The following is a 17,701-nucleotide window of genomic DNA, read 5'->3' as shown; positions in this document are numbered from 1 at the left end:
ATCTGTGCTACTAATATTTCTGTATTTTTCTGAGTAGAAGCAAAATCCTTTCCAATAATTGCCATCAAAAGTAAGCAGGGGAAGTGGGGTGAGCCAGAGCCAAGCCCAAGCAAGAATTCACAGCAAGGCCTTAGAACACCTAACTTAACCTTTACTTTGTTATACCAAAGTTTGCTATCAATGTTTTGGAAGCAGATGTGCTTGGCTCCAGCCTGCTCTACTTGATCTACTTATTTATTTTACAATTTTAGTGACAACAAAAAGACCATTGTTCACTGTTTGAGCAGAAGTAATCTTACTCAAAGGACAGTGGTACATGGTAATACATACAGTATGTTAGATCCACAGTGCTGTTAGATATGTGTAGTGTATGATTATCATCACAACAATAGAACATAAAAAATCTAGTAGAAATGCTGCACAATACCTGCATGTTGCCATGACGCTGAAGCCGACCCTGCAATCTGTTGGCCTTTTTGTACATTTCAGACTGAAGAAATGGTATGATGTCGGTAGTTAGGTAATGTTCTTTTTATCATACAGTACAAACATTTCCTATTAAAAACAAATCTGGTCTATAAGGTCTTGAATTTGAATCAGTTCATGAAACAAAGTGTATGGGACAGATAATATCATCAGATTGTTGTGGCAATGCAGAGATGTGGGAGAGAGGCAACTATCCAATATATTGTGGTTCAAAGCCTTTCAGGTAAAATTTGCCATCGAAAGTGAATAGGAGTAATGCAGAAAAAGGCTATTAAAGACATGTTGATGTGGAATAAAACTACTTCCCAACCACTAAATACTAAAATGCATTTTTCACACTATTGCTACATTTTTTCCAAATCAGTACTAATTTGTACTTAATAAATCATTAATTTTTCTAAAATGTATGATCACATTTGCATATCTACAATGTATATGTTTGTGTCATGTTCTGATGAGCAAAGGATACCTTCACAGGACAATATATTGTTTTGTTAAGTGATGTTATGGCGACAATAGCTATGAGAGGCAAGAGTACCAAGAAAATCTTCTTACTTCTTTAGAGATATCCATCAAGAAATCTACAAAACTGTCCCCAGGTGGACTCTCCTTGATTAAGGAAATATAAGATTGAGAATAAGTCATGACAATGAAGAACTCAACAATAAGTAGTCTGGTCTATCACACATAGAAACTAGTAGAGTCTGGTTTATCACAATGACAATTAGTATAGTCTGGACTATCACAACAGCAGTTACTAATTTTTTTTTCCTATTAAAGTTGAGGAAGCAAAATGCAATCAGGAAAATTTGAGACAAGAGACCAGGGGTCTCAAGCTCACCTGAGTATCGCAAGTTCATTTTATCTTTAATATGGGGGATTTGGGGTAATTATGGTCATCCTTGTGATAATGCACAGGGCTTAAGACAAATTTGACTTTGAGTTTTCAAGAAGAAGAAGAAAATGTGTCGGTATCCCCCCCCCCCCCCCCTTCCCAGCCCACCGATGGATCTGCCATGAAAAAGTAGAAACTACAGTCAACAATCTTCTCACTCATAGCACTAACTTCACTTTATTTCTTCCGGTTCTAGATAGCAGATTTATAAGGGGGAGGGGGGCGTTGTCTGTTCCCCCTCATTTCGGGCACTGTGCCCCAGGCTACCCCCCCACCCCCATAGAATGGTGCCCATTCGTACAAATATATTTTCTATCACCGAGTGACAATACCTGCTACGTTTGGTGAAAATTTGACCATGCATTATCAAGAAGTTTAAACTGTACAAATAAGGCCCAAGCTGGACCCCCAGCTCCAAACAAACTGGAAACTACAGTCATCACTGTACTTACTCATATCATTAACATACATTGTAGCTCTATCAATTCTGTATCTAGAGAAGATTTTTAAAGATTCTTTTTTTTGGGGGGGGGGGGCCCTGGGGCCCCTAGGAGGAGCATGGTGCCAATCTAAACAAATTGAGATCCTATTCCTCTAGGGATGCCATCTGTTAAGTTTGAGGAAAATCTGTCATGGGGTTTTAAAGAAGATGAAAATGTGCAATATAAGCTCCCATTTGGACCCCTCCAACCCCCCTCCCTGGGCCCAAGGGGGGGGGGGGGGCGCCCCTGGATCTGCTTTGAACAAACTTGGTGAAAATCCGTCATGGGATTTTAAGCGCCTTGAGCATTTATTCAGAGTGGAGAATGGCGCTGTAGAAATTGTATGTATTATCATTATTATTATTTCAAGAAGATGAAAATATAAAAGTTTACGGAAGACGGATGATGAACAACACATGACGTACTACACACGACGGACGCAGGATGATGAGTGATTGCAAAGGTTCACATAAGCTAAAAACATGGCAGCATATTGCCATCACATACAAAATGTATCTTTCACAATGTGTGAAAACCAGAGAGCTCACCAAGTTCACTTGTCATATGAGCATTTTAGATGGAATTTACCAAAACATAATTTGTGACTTTAGTGCACTCTGAAAAATTAGTAGAATACATTAGTGAAGCTTGAGGAAATTTGGATAAGCTATTAAAAATTATGAATTTTTGAAGTGATGGTTAAATGCATGTGCTATCAGCTGGATAGGAAGGAAACTACATGTGATGTCATGATAGGATACCACTATAAAGTAAACATAAAGAGAATCCAACTAAATTTTGTATCTTTTAGAAAGCACACGTGCCCTGGAATTGTTAACTGACATATGAAGACCTGAATATAAGAACGACCCAAGTCCAATTTTTGGCCAAATTCAGTTTGACATGGGAAATTGTAGCTTATGCATGGACTCATCTTGTGTATAAATGATAAATCCTAATTACCCCGGAAGTGCCTGAAATAAATGAGTTAATCTTATATGAATGTAAGAATGAAGGACTTGGGTCATTCTTACATTCATATTATAGCGCCCTCTCTCGTCCTTCTCTCATCTCTATAGCAGAATATCATGTATATGAATCAAAGAACGACCCAAGTCCATCACACAAAATGGCCTCTCCAAAATTAATGTAAATGTTAATTGTCATAATAATATATGTTGTAATTTGTATATACAATGTTGCCTTCCCATCACAGTTAAATAGAATATTATTGGACAAATAAAAAAGATATGAAGTTTTTTTGAGTTTACTCGAAATGGTCTTCCATGGACTTGGGTCGTTCTTATATTCAGATACTCATATGTTAGAGGTAAAATCCTGTCTCCTGAAGGAGGTAAGTCAAGTGCTCTCAAATCAAGATAGAAAATGAAAATGTGTGTAATTCTCTTTCAATCTTTTTATATTGATATACTATACAGACACAATAAGATTAAAAAATGTGACCATCCAAAGTAATATTCTGTGCAAATTGTGGCACTTCAAAGATTTGTAAATGTCATATTGAGTACTGAGACAAGTTCATGTCATTTTCACTTTAAAGTAAGAAAAAAGCAACACTGTAAAACAAAACAAAGTAAAAAGAACTTACTGAGTATCTGCCTGTCCCATCAGCAGGACTTACGCTTCGAAGCTTTAGTAATGTTGATGAAAAAGAAATGTGAAAACTCTGAAGCCCTCCAGTCAAAAGCAATGTACAATACTCTACAAAGAGGATGTAATCAGACATGTTTGTGATTGTGCAATAAATGCAACTCACTGTGAGATGCAGATGATCTATTAACTCTCAAGGCACCCTAAAAGGGCCGGGGGTGGGGGGGGGGGGGGGGCATCGCCCTCCTTCGACATTTCATGCTATAATTCTGCATTGCGAAAAGGCCTTGTCACAAGGCTACTTGTCTTTTTAATCAAAGCTTCGCACAACTTTTGTGACCAAATTTGCAACGCCTGCGCGTTACCATTAAGAAGCCACACTCATCTTTTTGTGTAATTTTGTTTACATTTCCTGTAGAAAACAGTGCTCTGTCATGAAAATCATAAAAACTTATTTGTACATGTACTATTTATCTGTTACTATGATTACAGGGTTCCCACAGAAATTTGAAAACAGAATTCCATGACTTTTCCATGATTAAATTGCTGCTTTCCATGACTTCCTTTCTGGCACGGTTTCCAAAATCAGACACGTTATGATTGCATCCACCTCCCTTCACAGCCATCCGTTCCACCCACTATCTTACTCATGACATGTGCATCTATTATCATATGTCCCGGGAGTTATGTAGAATTTGGGATGTCACAAAACTGGGAAAAATGGAAATCATGAACACCAATTATAATACCAGAGTATGATCACAGAGTATGAGAGTTGCGAGATACGACAAACTGGAAAGCTGCCATAGCCAAGAGGTAAATGCAATTCCATGACTTTTCCATGACTTTTCACAAATTTTCCAAATTCCCTGACTTTTCCCTGACTTTCCATGACCACAATTTTTTCCAAGATTTTCCAGGATTTTCCATGACTGTGGGAACCCTGATGAATCTGCCCCTTCCTGATTTAGCATAATTTAGCCCAAAAAACAAAAACAAAACCCAGCCTGATTAGGGTTAAGGTATCCTACAAACAGCACTGACAACAACAACAACAAAAGAAATACATATGTTTACAAACTAAAATTTTGAAAAGAAATAATTTGGAAAATGAAAAACAAACACTCAGTAAAGTGAAGATAGTGCAGTGTGCATGATTATGTTATCCTATAATCAACAGGCTTGTTAGACCCGAGTTAATTCAGTCTCACTAATTTTTGTGAGGTCTATGTAGTACATTTGCCCTCCATGGGTACCTCAGTCAATACCAAACCCCATCTGGGTGCCTGTTACAGTAGGAAATAAGTATCACATCATCTTGCTCACAGACGATACACTGCATATGCGTCTTTCAAACTTAGTCTACACTTAAGAGTTTTCCAGTACATGCATGTTAAAAGATATTGTTTCACAAAAGGCTATCAGGGTGTCCCCATGTGCATGTTACATAACCATGTTGATGATAGACATTTGAACACTGATGGCTGTCAAAATGGTATAACATATCACAGATACTATCATGAAATTTGAGAACACACAATCAATGTTTCACACAAAAAAAAATAAATAAAAGGAGAATGTGATTCATACTCTGTTGCAAGGGCCAGTCATGATTCACACACATTGAGTTGAGCAAATTTGTCAACCATATTGCAAATGCAAGTGATTTTCATTGACCCCAATCACATATTACTATCACTGTCTTATAATCTAAGTAATTATTGCAAATATTATCATATCAACTATAACTTACAAACATGAAATATAGAAGAAGTCACAAAACATATGCAGTTCATTGACCCTGTTTAACTATGACAAATAACACAGATCTTGCTTCAGTTTGTTTCAGTTTGCTTTTGCTGTGTCAGGCACATTCCTATTCCTATGAAGTTTTGTTAATTCAAATGGTCAATTCAACTATTTGTGCAAATGTGAATGACAGTAGTTACATACACTTTTCTGTCATTTAAACATCGCGAGGCTGGTAGTTTGATCTGTGACCTGCTGGTTGCACTACTCAGCATCCTTTCTGTTCTACAATGTTCTCATGCACCTGCTTATACTGTCTTGGAATCATAACATCAAATGATGATATACCCATATTAATCTGACATACACTAATCACCACATTAATTCAATATTCACTTCAATCAGTGCTTCAACAGCAATGAAGGAATGAAAAGGTGGATATCTTTTGAACTTATTTGCAAGAGCAATACCTTTGAAAAAATGATAAGGCACACAAATTAAACTGTGGTAAAGAATCTTCTAAAAAGTTAACACTTCACAGAATTACTAAGATATTAACTTCTTCCTTTCCACACAAACACACTGACACATGTAGGAGATCAAAGGAAGGGAGTCAAGAAGGCAAGAACAACACTCAATTGCTGATATGAACAAAAACAGAAAGCACTCGGTTAATATTTGATATGTGGTGAGGGGCATGCCTTACTCTTCCTGCCTGGTCTCCCCTCCTTCTTGGGGCTGGTTTGGGCCGTTGTTTAGACTTTTCATGAAAGAGATCAAGTTAAAAGTGTACTCAGACATTTTACGGAAAGTCAGCTAGTAAATTCTCAAGATCAGTAGCACTTTGCTTGAAACATACATTTCAGCAAATGCAAGGCACACAGTGACCAACACAAATGACATTGCATGCTACTTTTTTTTTTTAAACACAACTCACACTAGTGCAAGCAAAGCTGCCTCTCCACAAAGCAAACAGATAACTGAATAGATAACAGAGCAAGAGTGAGGATGATCTTCCTCACAGAAAGTTTAGTAGGCATGACTCCTTGCTGAGTACGGATCATAGCTTTCTTTTGAATAAGGTTTACAGAACAGATTTGACATTACAATCGGAAAATTTTTGCTACAATGCCATCAGAAGTCAACTGAACATGTACAAATAGTAACACAAGACTAAATCTTACTGATTCCACATCAATGATGTCTAGTTCAGGATCTGTGGAGATCTCAGGTGACATCACTTGACCCTTCTGAAGGTTGCATTCGGGGAAAAGTCAAATGGAAAGAAAATCTGTCATTATTAGGGGTCATTTTCAAATCTTCACACCATCCTCTTTTCAAATTGCACCCATAATTACTATGGGTAGAGTATTACATATCAAAAATCTTTGTCGTTCAAATCAAACAAAAGAAAGCAACAACAAACTTGAGAACAAAAATGAGATTTTGTAGCTAAAAGAAGGGATCATGGCTGAATGGTAAACCTAATAATGAAGTAACCATGTGTTTGTATCAGTGCATGTACTTGGTAATCAGAAATGACATGAGAGTGATTGGTATATACAAGAGACTCGGGGGGTCTCAAGATCACCCGAGTATCGCGAGTTCACCTTCCACTCAGTCTTGCAAACTACTACCTGAGAAAATTGCAAATAGGGGGCAGCTTTGAGGGGTTCTATGGGGGCATAGTGTCCATAGGCATATTTCATCATACTGGTAAAAATACCAGCCAAGTACACTGTATTTACAACATTTGACTATGCATTAAAAAAAAAGACTTAAAGGACAAGTTCACCTTAAACATAAGGATTGAGAGAATGTAGCAATATTAGTAGAACATATCATTGAAAGTTTGAGGAAAATCAGACAATCCGTTCAAAAGTTATGAATTTTTGAAGTTTTTGTGCAGTCACCGTTGGATGAGAAGACTACTGCAGTGTATGATGTCACATGCGTACAACAATAGAAGGAAAATATAAAGAGAATTTCAAAAAATTTCATCTTTTGAAAAAAGTACACATTCCCTTGATTTGTTACTGACATATGTTATGGGTAATATTATTCCCATTGCCTTTAGAAAGAGGCAAGTCAAGTGCTCTTTTATTATGCGAAAAAAAGTGAAAATATGTTGAAATTCCTTTACTTTTTCTTTATACTGTTGTACTCATATGACATCACGAGCCTTAGTAGGCTTCTCATCCAGCGGTTCCAACACAAAAATTTTAAAAATTCATAACTTTTGCATTGATTGTCCAATTTTCCTCAAACTTTCACTGATGTGTTCTACTAATATTGCTGCACTCTCTCAATCCTTATGTTTATGACGGTGAACTTGTCCTTTAAAGGAAACAAAAAAAAAAAACTAGAAATGTCGCTACAGCGACTGGTTATACCCCCGCCAAACAACATTTCATAAGCTTTGGTCAAAACAACATTTCATAAGCTTTGGTCAAAAAACTGAGGAAGTAGTTAAATCCGCAAGATCTTTCCTTGATCTTCTGCCATTAATATGCCGTTACCATGGCAACGTACTTTCGGGTACTGTCGAAAAATGCGTCTTGCACATCTACAACCAAAGGCACACATCTGTACCAGGTTTCATGGAAATTGGGCAAAAACTGAGGAAGTAGTTTGCAACACAAAATTTTCCATTATTTTGGCTCATAATATGTGAGCTGTTACCATGGCAACATACTTTTTGTCACTGTCAAGAAATGTGTCATGCTGACCTATATCCTAAGACAAACATTCAATATGAATTCCATGAGAATTGGAAGAACACTGATGAAGCAGTTTTGCCATGAAGCATTTTGCCCTATATTTTACCAATAACATGCCGTTACCATGGCAACGCACTTTTTGCCACTGCGGAAATATGTGTCTTGCACATTAACATATTCAGATGAACATCTGTACCTAATTTCATAAAAATTGATCAAAAACTGTGGGAGGAGTTCGCGACGCAAGATTTGTACCCATTTTTGCCCATAATATGCCGTTACCATGGCAACGTACTTTTGGGTACTGTCAAAAAATACGTCTTGCACATCTACAACCCAAGGCACACATCTGTGCCAAGTTTTATGGGAATTGGTTGAAAACTGAGGAAGTAGTTCGCGACGCAAGATTTGCAACGGACCGACCGCCCAACCGCCCGACCGTCCGCTGATTCCTATATACCCCCTTCAAACTTCGTTTGGCGGGGGTATAAAAAGACTTAGTAAAAACTGCCTCTCCATTTGATCCCGCCCAACCCCTAGATCTATTAAAAATAACCTCGAAAGTGTATCCACTAATGTACATCCTGTATTCACTCAGAGTATTTCCAGTTTTACACAATCAAAACTAGAGATGTCGCTATGGCGACTGGTATGCCTCAGCCATAATGCATGGTTCTCCGAATAGGTCTATAGCACAATGTCTTGACAATGTGTGATGACAGTTTCACGTAACTGGCAAAATGTTAAAATGACAGGTTTGTCACAAATGCATTGAGTGTTCACTTTCCTTGAACTACGTTTATTTGGATGAATGGCTATACTGTCTAAGAGTGCAGGTATTTGGGGATTTGTACCCAACTTTTGACCCCTTTATAAGTTTAAAGCAGAAGTGAAATTTAGCACTTTCACTTGACCTTTAACCTTTTGGCAAGAAACTTCCAAGAGAATCTGTATTGGATAATACATGCATACACTAAGTTTCAAGAACAAATCCTGTAGGCATTGTATGCATGGATAAGACAGAAATAATGACATTTTGATGAATTGACCTTGACCTCTGACCCCTGACCTTTGACCCATGACCCCTAAATTCCCTGCAAGATCACTGCCAGTCAGTACATGCATATATACTAAGTCCCATGAAGATACCTTGAAATATTTGTGAGATATGGAAAAAAAGGTGAAATGTTAACATTTTTACTTGACCTTTGACCCTTGACCTTTAACCTTATGACCAAAAGCTCTCTCTGGGGAATCTTCATTTGGTAGTTCATGTATACACCAAGTTTCAAGAAAGTACCTCCAGGCATTGCATAGATATATGGGAAATAGTGAAATTTTGAGCATTTGACCTTGACTTTTTGACCTTTGACCTTGAGCATGTGCACCCAAAAGTTGATAGGCACAACTTCGCCCACTCATACATATACATGCCAAGTTTCATTAGGATACCTCTAACAGTTTTTTACATACGCTGTCCACAAAATTGATTACGGACGGAAGGACGGACGGACGGACGGACGAACGGACAACCCGAAAACATAATGCCTCCGGCGACACTTCGTGGCGGAGGCATAAAAAAAACAAGAGACCCGCGGGTCTAGCACTCACCTGAGTATCGCAAGTTCACCTTTCACGCAGTCACTAATCCAAATTATTCACAGCTCTACTAAAATTTGACCAGGCATTCTCAAGTAGAAGATAAAAATGTACAATAAGGGCCCAAATTTTTTTAAGATTCCTTAATTTGGGGGGATTGGAGCCCCCTGGGGCCCTCTGGGTGGGGCATGGTGCCCATTTTGATAAATTGAGATCCTGACCCCCTAGGGATGCTACCTGCCAAGTTTGATGAAAATCCATCATGAGGTTTTCAGGAAGAAGATGAAAATGTACAATTCAGGCCCCCATTTGGACCTTCCCAACCCCCCCCCCCTGCCCCCAAGAGGGGCACCCCTGGATCTGCTATGAGCAAACCTGAAACTACAGTCATTAATGTACTCACTCATAGTATTATCTTAGCTCTATAACTTCTGATTCTAGAGAAGACTTTTAAAGATTCCTTCATTTTGGGGGGTTTGGGCCCCCTGGGGCATGGTGCCCATTTTAACAAATTGAGATCCTAACCCCCTAGGGATGCTACCTGCCAAGTTTGGTGAAAATGGGTCATGGAGTTTTCAAGAAGAAGATGAAAATGTACAATTTAGGCCCCATTAGGCCCCTCCCACCCCCTTCCCCTGGGTCCCGAATGGGGCACCCCTGATTCTGCCATGAACAAACTTGAAACTAAAGTCATCAATGTACTAATTTTATAGTATTAACTTAGCTCTATCACTTCTGGTTCTAGAGAAGAAGATTTTTACAGATTCCTTAATTTTTTTTTTTTGGGGGGGGGGGGGAGGTTGGGCCCCCCTGGGGGCCCCCTGGGTGGGGCATGGTGCCCATTTTAACAAATTGAGTTCCTAACCCCCTAGGGATGCTATCTGACAAGTTTGGTGAATATGGGTCATGGGGTTCTCAAGAAGAAGATGAAAATGTACAATTTAGGCCCCATTAGGACCCCTCCCCACCCCCTCCCCTGGGTCCCAAGGGGGGCACCCCTGATTCTGCCATGAACAAACTTGAAACTACAGTCATCAATGTACTAACTCATAGTATTAACTGAGCTCTATCACTGTTGGTTCTAGAAAAGAAGATTTTTACAGATTCCTTCATTTTGGGGGGTTTGGGCCCCCCCCTGGGGGACCCCTGGGTGGGGCATGGTGCCCATTTTAACAAATTGAGTTCCTAACCCCCTAGGGATGCTACCTGCCAAGTTTGATGAAAATCGGTCTTGGGGTTTTCAAGAAGAAGATGAAAATGTAAAAAGTTTACGCACGACGCACGCCGGACGAAGGGCAATCGCAATAGCTCACTTGAGCCTTTGGCTCAGGTGAGTTAAAAAGGGGGTTTAGTTGACCTTGCATTTAGAATATAAATCGTCACCCTTGTGATAACACACTAGGTTTGGTAACAAATTTGACCATGTGCTTTCAGGAAGTTCTCCCCCACTTGAACCCCTCTTCTCCCCCCCCCCCACACACACACCAGCCTACCCATGGATCTGCCACGAACTACAGTCACCAATCTACTTACTCACAGCACTAACTTAGCTTATCTCTTCTAGTTTTTGATAGAAGATTTGTAAAGATTTCTTAAACTTGGGGGCTTTGCCCCTCCCCCCCCCTTATTGTGCCAATAGAGGCCCCAGTCCCCGCGTTCACATTGGTCCCCGCGACGCGGGGAAAGTCCCGAGCTGTGGGACTTTCTCCTCAAAAACCATAATGTGAACGCTCGCTGAGACTTGTCCCCTCGTCCCCGCGAAGCAAGTCGGGTACGGGGACAAGATTTGGAGGGGAGAGTGACCTTGGGGCGAAATTGATAGCGTCCAGCTGTGGTCATCAAATGTGCGCATGCGCTATGCCTGGATTCAAGTGGCAGAGCTCGCTCCAAGTCCCAAAATGCCCCCACAGCTCGGGGACAGATGAGATACCAATGTGAACGGTCAGTCTTAAAAAAGATAAGATCTCTTGTGGCTGTCCCCGCGTCGCGGGGACCAATGTGAACGCAGGGCTCGTGTCATGGTGCCCATTTGCATAGATACCTGGTACGTATTCTATCAATCACCTTGGGTAAAAATCCCTGCCAAATTTGGTAAAAATCTGACAATGCATATTCAAGAAGATGAACGTGTGAACATTGGTCTCAATTCTCCCTCATCCCCCCCCCCCCCGTAATGTAATGTAATGTAATGTACAATGTCTATGCCAGAGAAGTGCTTGAACACTCCTAAACTGTATCATACTGTACCATACCAAGCCAAAAGTGGACCATTTCCTGATTTGCTCCAAAAGTGTACCATACTGTGCGAGAAGTTGTCATGAGAAGAATTTGTGTAACACACACATCATAATTCAAAGAGTTAATCTCTTTGTTAGAAATATCTGTCATTTACCTGAGTAGCATAAATGCACCAGGTGCATGACCCTGTTGCTTCAAAATGTGTGACCCCCTTTGACTAAGTTCAAAAAATAACTCATGTGGTATGCTTTCTCCACAGAGTGCATAAACGCTCTAAATCTGGCATGGTATGGTATGGTTCTGTTCACCTTGGTTTGCTTCTGAGAGCTCATACGAGGCATTAGAAACAAACAAGACACTGTTAGAACTTGTATACCCCTTTAGCTTCAGTAAGATAATATCTAATCAGTAATATGACTAGGCCCTATAAAAAGGAGAAAAGAAAGGGGGAAATTAGACATGAAAAAGCACCTTCAGTTCTCTTTGCTGCTCCTCTTCCAGTCGCTGGGAATGCATGGAACAAATGCAAGTTAAGAAATAAAAATGGATAGGGAAGAACTAAATTGTTTGTCAGATATGGTACAAAAAGAATAGAGTAAATTTACATGACAACTCATATTGAACTCACGGTCATGAGGAAAATGAGACTTGGAAATCAAGTGAGACTTAAAAAACAGGAATACACTTGACAGTCACTCAAAGTGCAAAAGCTGTCATACCCTACTGAATGTTTAGTCAGTTTGACAGCTGGTAATTGTTGTTATACAAAGCACCAATACTGGAGAGACTCATTGCATACATCTCTGGATTCCATCCTCTCTCACTATTATGAAGTGCACATGCAATACACCAATCTCCTTAGATCCTCAGTTCTCCTCAGAAACTCTTATTGGTTATGTAATAAGTTCATTACACCTGGTATATAAGCCCTATAAATATACTGCTCTTACTTCTTCAACCCTCTCTTAGGGTTGACGTCCACTAGAGCCCCGACAAGACTATGAAGGGTTGCGGAAGCAAATTCTGTCATTTTGGCTTTCTTTCCGTGTCAAACGCAGAAAAAACGTGAATTGGCTTGTCCTGGGACATTCCTAGAAATCTCTGCGGACTGACTCTAGACATTCCTAGGAGTGTCCTATGAATCACTCAGGAAAGGCGCGAAATATTTCGGAATATGCTGAGCATAGCTGGACAGCATGGAAGCATCTTAGGATCACACAAGGAGTGGTAACATCATGAACTAGGACAAGCAGGATGACTTTCCGACTACTTAAGTCAGATAAGTGGACAATATAAAGAAAAAATATAAAGAAAAACAATAAAGACAATATAAAGAAAAAATGCTAGGTTATAAAATTTGGAGCCGACTTTCAATTTTTCTTACATGACAGCAAGGTGTCATGGAGGTCACACAAGCTAGAATTCACCTTGCCTCATTGCTTCAAATACAGAGAGATGCTCAGCTAGCACTAATCCTGGCCCTCAATGGACAAAAATCTGTCATTTCGGGTGACGACTCAAACTTTTGAAGTTTGTCTTATCTGGGAGAGTAATCTTTCCTATACCAGTCCTCCAGTTTAAATTGAAACAACCCGAAATTGAGAAATAAGCAGAATTTCTGGACCATATTTTTTCTCTCGGATATGCGTTTACTTCACTGTGAAATACATTTTTTCATTGATGCTTCTGCAGAGCATGCCTAAGTGATCAGAATCTTCAAATTCGCTTTTCTCTCTCTCTCTCTTTTTTATTTTTTAAATGAAACTGCATCTCCTACCCCTTATTTCAATCAATTTTTAAATGGGTTAGGATGACCCAATTATAACAAGTTAAATATTTGTCATGCTAAAAGCTTTAAGTACCCCCTCTTAAATAACCAGTTATGTATGAAAATGAAAAAGTCATGTTGACCTACATGTAGTTCTACTTTTGTGGGTTTTGAGGCCACTTCGTGCACTTGCATTTTCAGATCCACAATGACACTGCGCTGTCCTGAAACATTCTGGGTGTCTTCCACTTTCATTTGCAAAGCTACCCACACCACAGGATTCTGTCAGGAGCATTTGCGGAAAGGGCAGCAGTGTTATGGAAAGGCAGGATGTCCCAACAATGTCCTCACGACAAGTTGCCGAAGGTGTCAGGAAGTTCATTTCTGCATCAAAATTTTGGTCTCAATCATAATTTTGACGCGGTAATTTTTCTCTCTACCGAAGGTGCGGAAACGCCCAGACATGCTTAAAGACAGTGAGAGGACTCTTTCAAGAACATGTGGAGAGATTGCTGAATGAACGCGAAATCACTGAATTTGCTTTCCTCGTCTTGCCTGTGCCCTAGTGGACGCCATGCAGGTTTTCATGATCCTATCCTACAGACACCAACACCCCTAGGTACCTTTCTCTGGGCTGGTGTCTGGGCACGGTTCACCTCATGGAGTATGGCTTCTAAGTGACCATGCTTGATATCTGGACACAGCTCAAGGAGAGTGCTACGCTTCAGGCGTCGTATAGTGTTCCAGGTCTTGTAACCATTCTCAGCAAGTGTTGCAGCATAAATCACCAGGTCAGGATCAATCTCTCTCAGCCAATCCACCAAATACTTCAAGTGTTGATGCAGGGGGAAGGATCAAGACTTACATTAGATCTTTGAAATTATCACCTTAAAATGAAGTGCTTGCTAAGGTGGACACAAGTGCTCAACAGCAACCAACACAGACACACACACACACATACACACTAACAAAAAAAAAACAACAATAACAACCAACCCAAACAGAAACAGTAATTTTTGTGATGCTAGTAAACAAATGATGAGGATAAATACTGGCCGGCAAGGTATGCAACAACATATGTGCATCAACTAAACAACTTCAAGCACTAAAGAGTTGTGTTGTGAATACACACAAAGTTCACACTGTCAGTGAGTGGGCTGTATGCATAAAAAGTAGCACTAGTAGGGCAAATACCCCTAGGCAATTACCCTGGACCCTTCCCCTTCCCCTAATCCTAACCCTAACCCAAACTCTACACCCTAAAACTATCAATTATATCAATACAAAACTAAAACTATTACTCACCAGAATTTGGGGGGGGGGGATAATTGCCCTGATATGGCTCTCCACACACAATGATGTCAGACACCCTATACATGTATACTTTCCCAGTTTCTCATCAAAATTTGTGTGCTAACCACAGGACATTCCCCTTGTCAAAATGAAAAAGTTTCTGAATTTGTGTTGATTTATTATACTCCTGCACAACTTTGACATTTTCTTTACAAACATGAACATGATGCTAAAAAGTGAACATCATAGTTCAGCAAAAGTTCAAGCTTGTTTTACAGAGCTTAAAAAAATGAAAGTAGCAAGAACAAGCAAATGGTTATATTTTTGCAATGTCTTTAAGCAAATGCTTCCTCTCTAAGCAATTGCTCATTCTTGCTAGCAAAAGCTTTTGCTTGCAAGCATGTGCTCATTTACCGGTATATGCATATGGATTCGAGCAAAAAGCCAACACAAGCAATTCGTCGCTGGGGCGACAAGACCTCATATCTATAAAATGTCAAATGTTCAGGAGAGCCAAAAAACATGGTGGCCAAAGCACTGTGGCGAATGGGTTAGCCTTTCCTTTGACAAGCCATGGTGGCTTCATTTTTGGAGGACAGTTGGGATTTAGACAGGACATCACTCAACCCATAATTTGACCATTAATAAAAAAAAGGTCATTTTCACCAAAATTGCAGATACAAGGTCTTGTCACCCCAGCGATGAATTGTTACTTTTTATGCATATAGCCCAACATCAATAGCTTAAAGAAAGCATGATCAAGACACTACAAAGTAAGAGTGGACTTACTTGCCAACTACAAGTGAATGTTTGGAACACAAAATATTACATTAGGTTGTTGCATATTAACAGGCACTGAAGTATCCTAGCATAGCTTCCTACAAAAAGCTGCAACAGGGATTACTTCTTCAAGGTTCAAGGTAACGTGATATTCACAGCAGGAGATGGCTCATTGGAACAAAGTCTGTTAGGCATTGATTGTCACAATCCAGTTGACTGACACCAGCTATGATCTTTTGGCCCAGTGGAATTCCTTTTACTCAGTCAATGAGAGTATCATCAGTTTGTAAACCAACCCACAATATACTAAGGTTTGCATTGGTGTGAAATCCCTTGTGCTCGTTTTGCAGCGCTGACTGAAATACCAGGGAGGTTCAAGAAATAAGATGGAATGTTCAGACACAAAACTAGAAATGCTGCTATGGCAACTGGTATGTCTCTGCCATTTATTTACATGGTCCTCCCAACAGGTCTACAGTACACATGTCAAATGTGAGATGACAGTTTCACATGACTGGCAAAAACTTGTAAGTGTACAATTTTCATGATAATACTTTGAGTTATGGTATTTTCAGAATATGGAACAAAATATTTAGTGACATTCTAACATTTTCACTTGACCTTTGACCCCATGGCCAAAATCTTTCTCTATAGAATAATTGTGTAATTATTCATGTACAGTCACACCTTTCTATAAAGGGAAACGCCAAAAGTGGTCTTTATAGACAGGTTTGACAGAGGCGACAATTCAAATCCATTTACAACATTACATAATTTGAAACCCGCACTACCAGCACTGTTTAATTATACATGTATCTGTGAGCATCGTTTTATCTTATGACAAAGTGTATAAAGTTATTTGAATAAACAGATCTTAACTTGCTAATGTGATTTCTTTCATCATGTTTTTGAGTTGATTGTGCTAATGTTTCTTTTCCCTTCCATACAGGAATGAAAGGGTGCTTGTACATGAGCTTATCCGTGGCTATATACCCAGTCGCTCAAGTGAAGATGATCCATATGCCTTAAAAATCAATCAATAATTCTATAAGTTCTATTTCCATTCTTGACTGTATAAAATCCTATATTTTTTTATTTTCTCATTGAAAATAAAGAAAAAAATACATACATTAAAAAAAAAAAAATTATTGCACATTTTTAGTCACAATTTTGTTAGTCTCAAATGAATATTTGCCAACGAGCCTGCCACATATCAAACCTGAAGAGCAAAGTGCGAAAATAGCAAGTTCAAAACATAAATTAGTTGTGGGGGAATTATGTGGTCGTTATGGATGGGTAATCATTATAGACAGGTCAAAAGACAGGTTTGACTGTATATACAATGTAAAAGCTGTACCTACAAGTGTAGATTGATTTATAAGTGTATACATTAAGCAATCTCAAAGGCATAGAGAAAATACAATATTGTAATTTCAGCATTAATTAGTAGGATTTTAGCATTTTCACTTGACCTTTGACCCTTGACCCCACAGAAAATAGTGAAATTTTAAGAATTTTAATAACTGACCTTGAGCATGTGAACCCACAATTTCAAAGGCACAGCTTCATCCTCACAAACATACATTTACCAATTAGTCTCATGTGGATATCTCAAATGGCTCATAACTTATGCTGTCCACAAAATCGGATACTAATGGTGGAAGGACAGATGGACAGAAAGATAGATGGACAGATGGAAGGACAACCTGAAAACATAATGCCTCCATTACACTTTGTGGCAGAGGTATGAAAATTATACTAATACAGTAAAGCTATACAACGGATTTATGTGTCTGAATGCTAATGAAATGTATAACAAAATGAACGTCAGAGCATCGTTTTGAACTGGAACTCAATAATGAATCACCTTTCTGTCTGAATTTAACGTGAGAATGCCAGCAAAAGGTGACCTTACTTCTCCTTTAAGCTTCCCCAGGCAGGGGCTAGCAGCGACTATAACAACATGCACAGTGGAAACTTGAGCACCTATACAATGTTTACATGCATATATGGAATTCTTTTGTGCATTAACATCCATAGAAAACTGACAACTGTTTGGATAATCAAGCCATTTGGAACT

At 39.2% G+C, this 17,701-nt stretch overlaps 1 protein-coding gene across 1 annotated transcript in view; it reads right to left on the bottom strand.

Moving 5' to 3' along the window:
- Positions 1-17,701, bottom strand: part of LOC140233835 (uncharacterized) — a 163,166-nt gene that overhangs the window by 51,547 nt on the left and 93,918 nt on the right. The window contains exons 41-46 of the mRNA XM_072313928.1: positions 14,160-14,375; positions 6,408-6,473; positions 5,930-5,983; positions 3,473-3,514; positions 1,042-1,095; positions 428-490 (exon numbers count right to left, since the gene is read on the bottom strand). Of these exons, the coding sequence (XP_072170029.1) occupies positions 428-490; positions 1,042-1,095; positions 3,473-3,514; positions 5,930-5,983; positions 6,408-6,473; positions 14,160-14,375 (495 nt within the window). The remainder of the gene's footprint in view (positions 1-427; positions 491-1,041; positions 1,096-3,472; positions 3,515-5,929; positions 5,984-6,407; positions 6,474-14,159; positions 14,376-17,701) is intronic.

This window comes from Diadema setosum, chromosome 10, assembly GCF_964275005.1.
Source record: "Diadema setosum chromosome 10, eeDiaSeto1, whole genome shotgun sequence".
In the NCBI taxonomy this organism is placed as follows: domain Eukaryota; kingdom Metazoa; phylum Echinodermata; class Echinoidea; order Diadematoida; family Diadematidae; genus Diadema; species Diadema setosum.
Note: the sequence above shows the minus strand (reverse complement) of the source record. Positions and strands in the feature narration are given on the sequence as shown.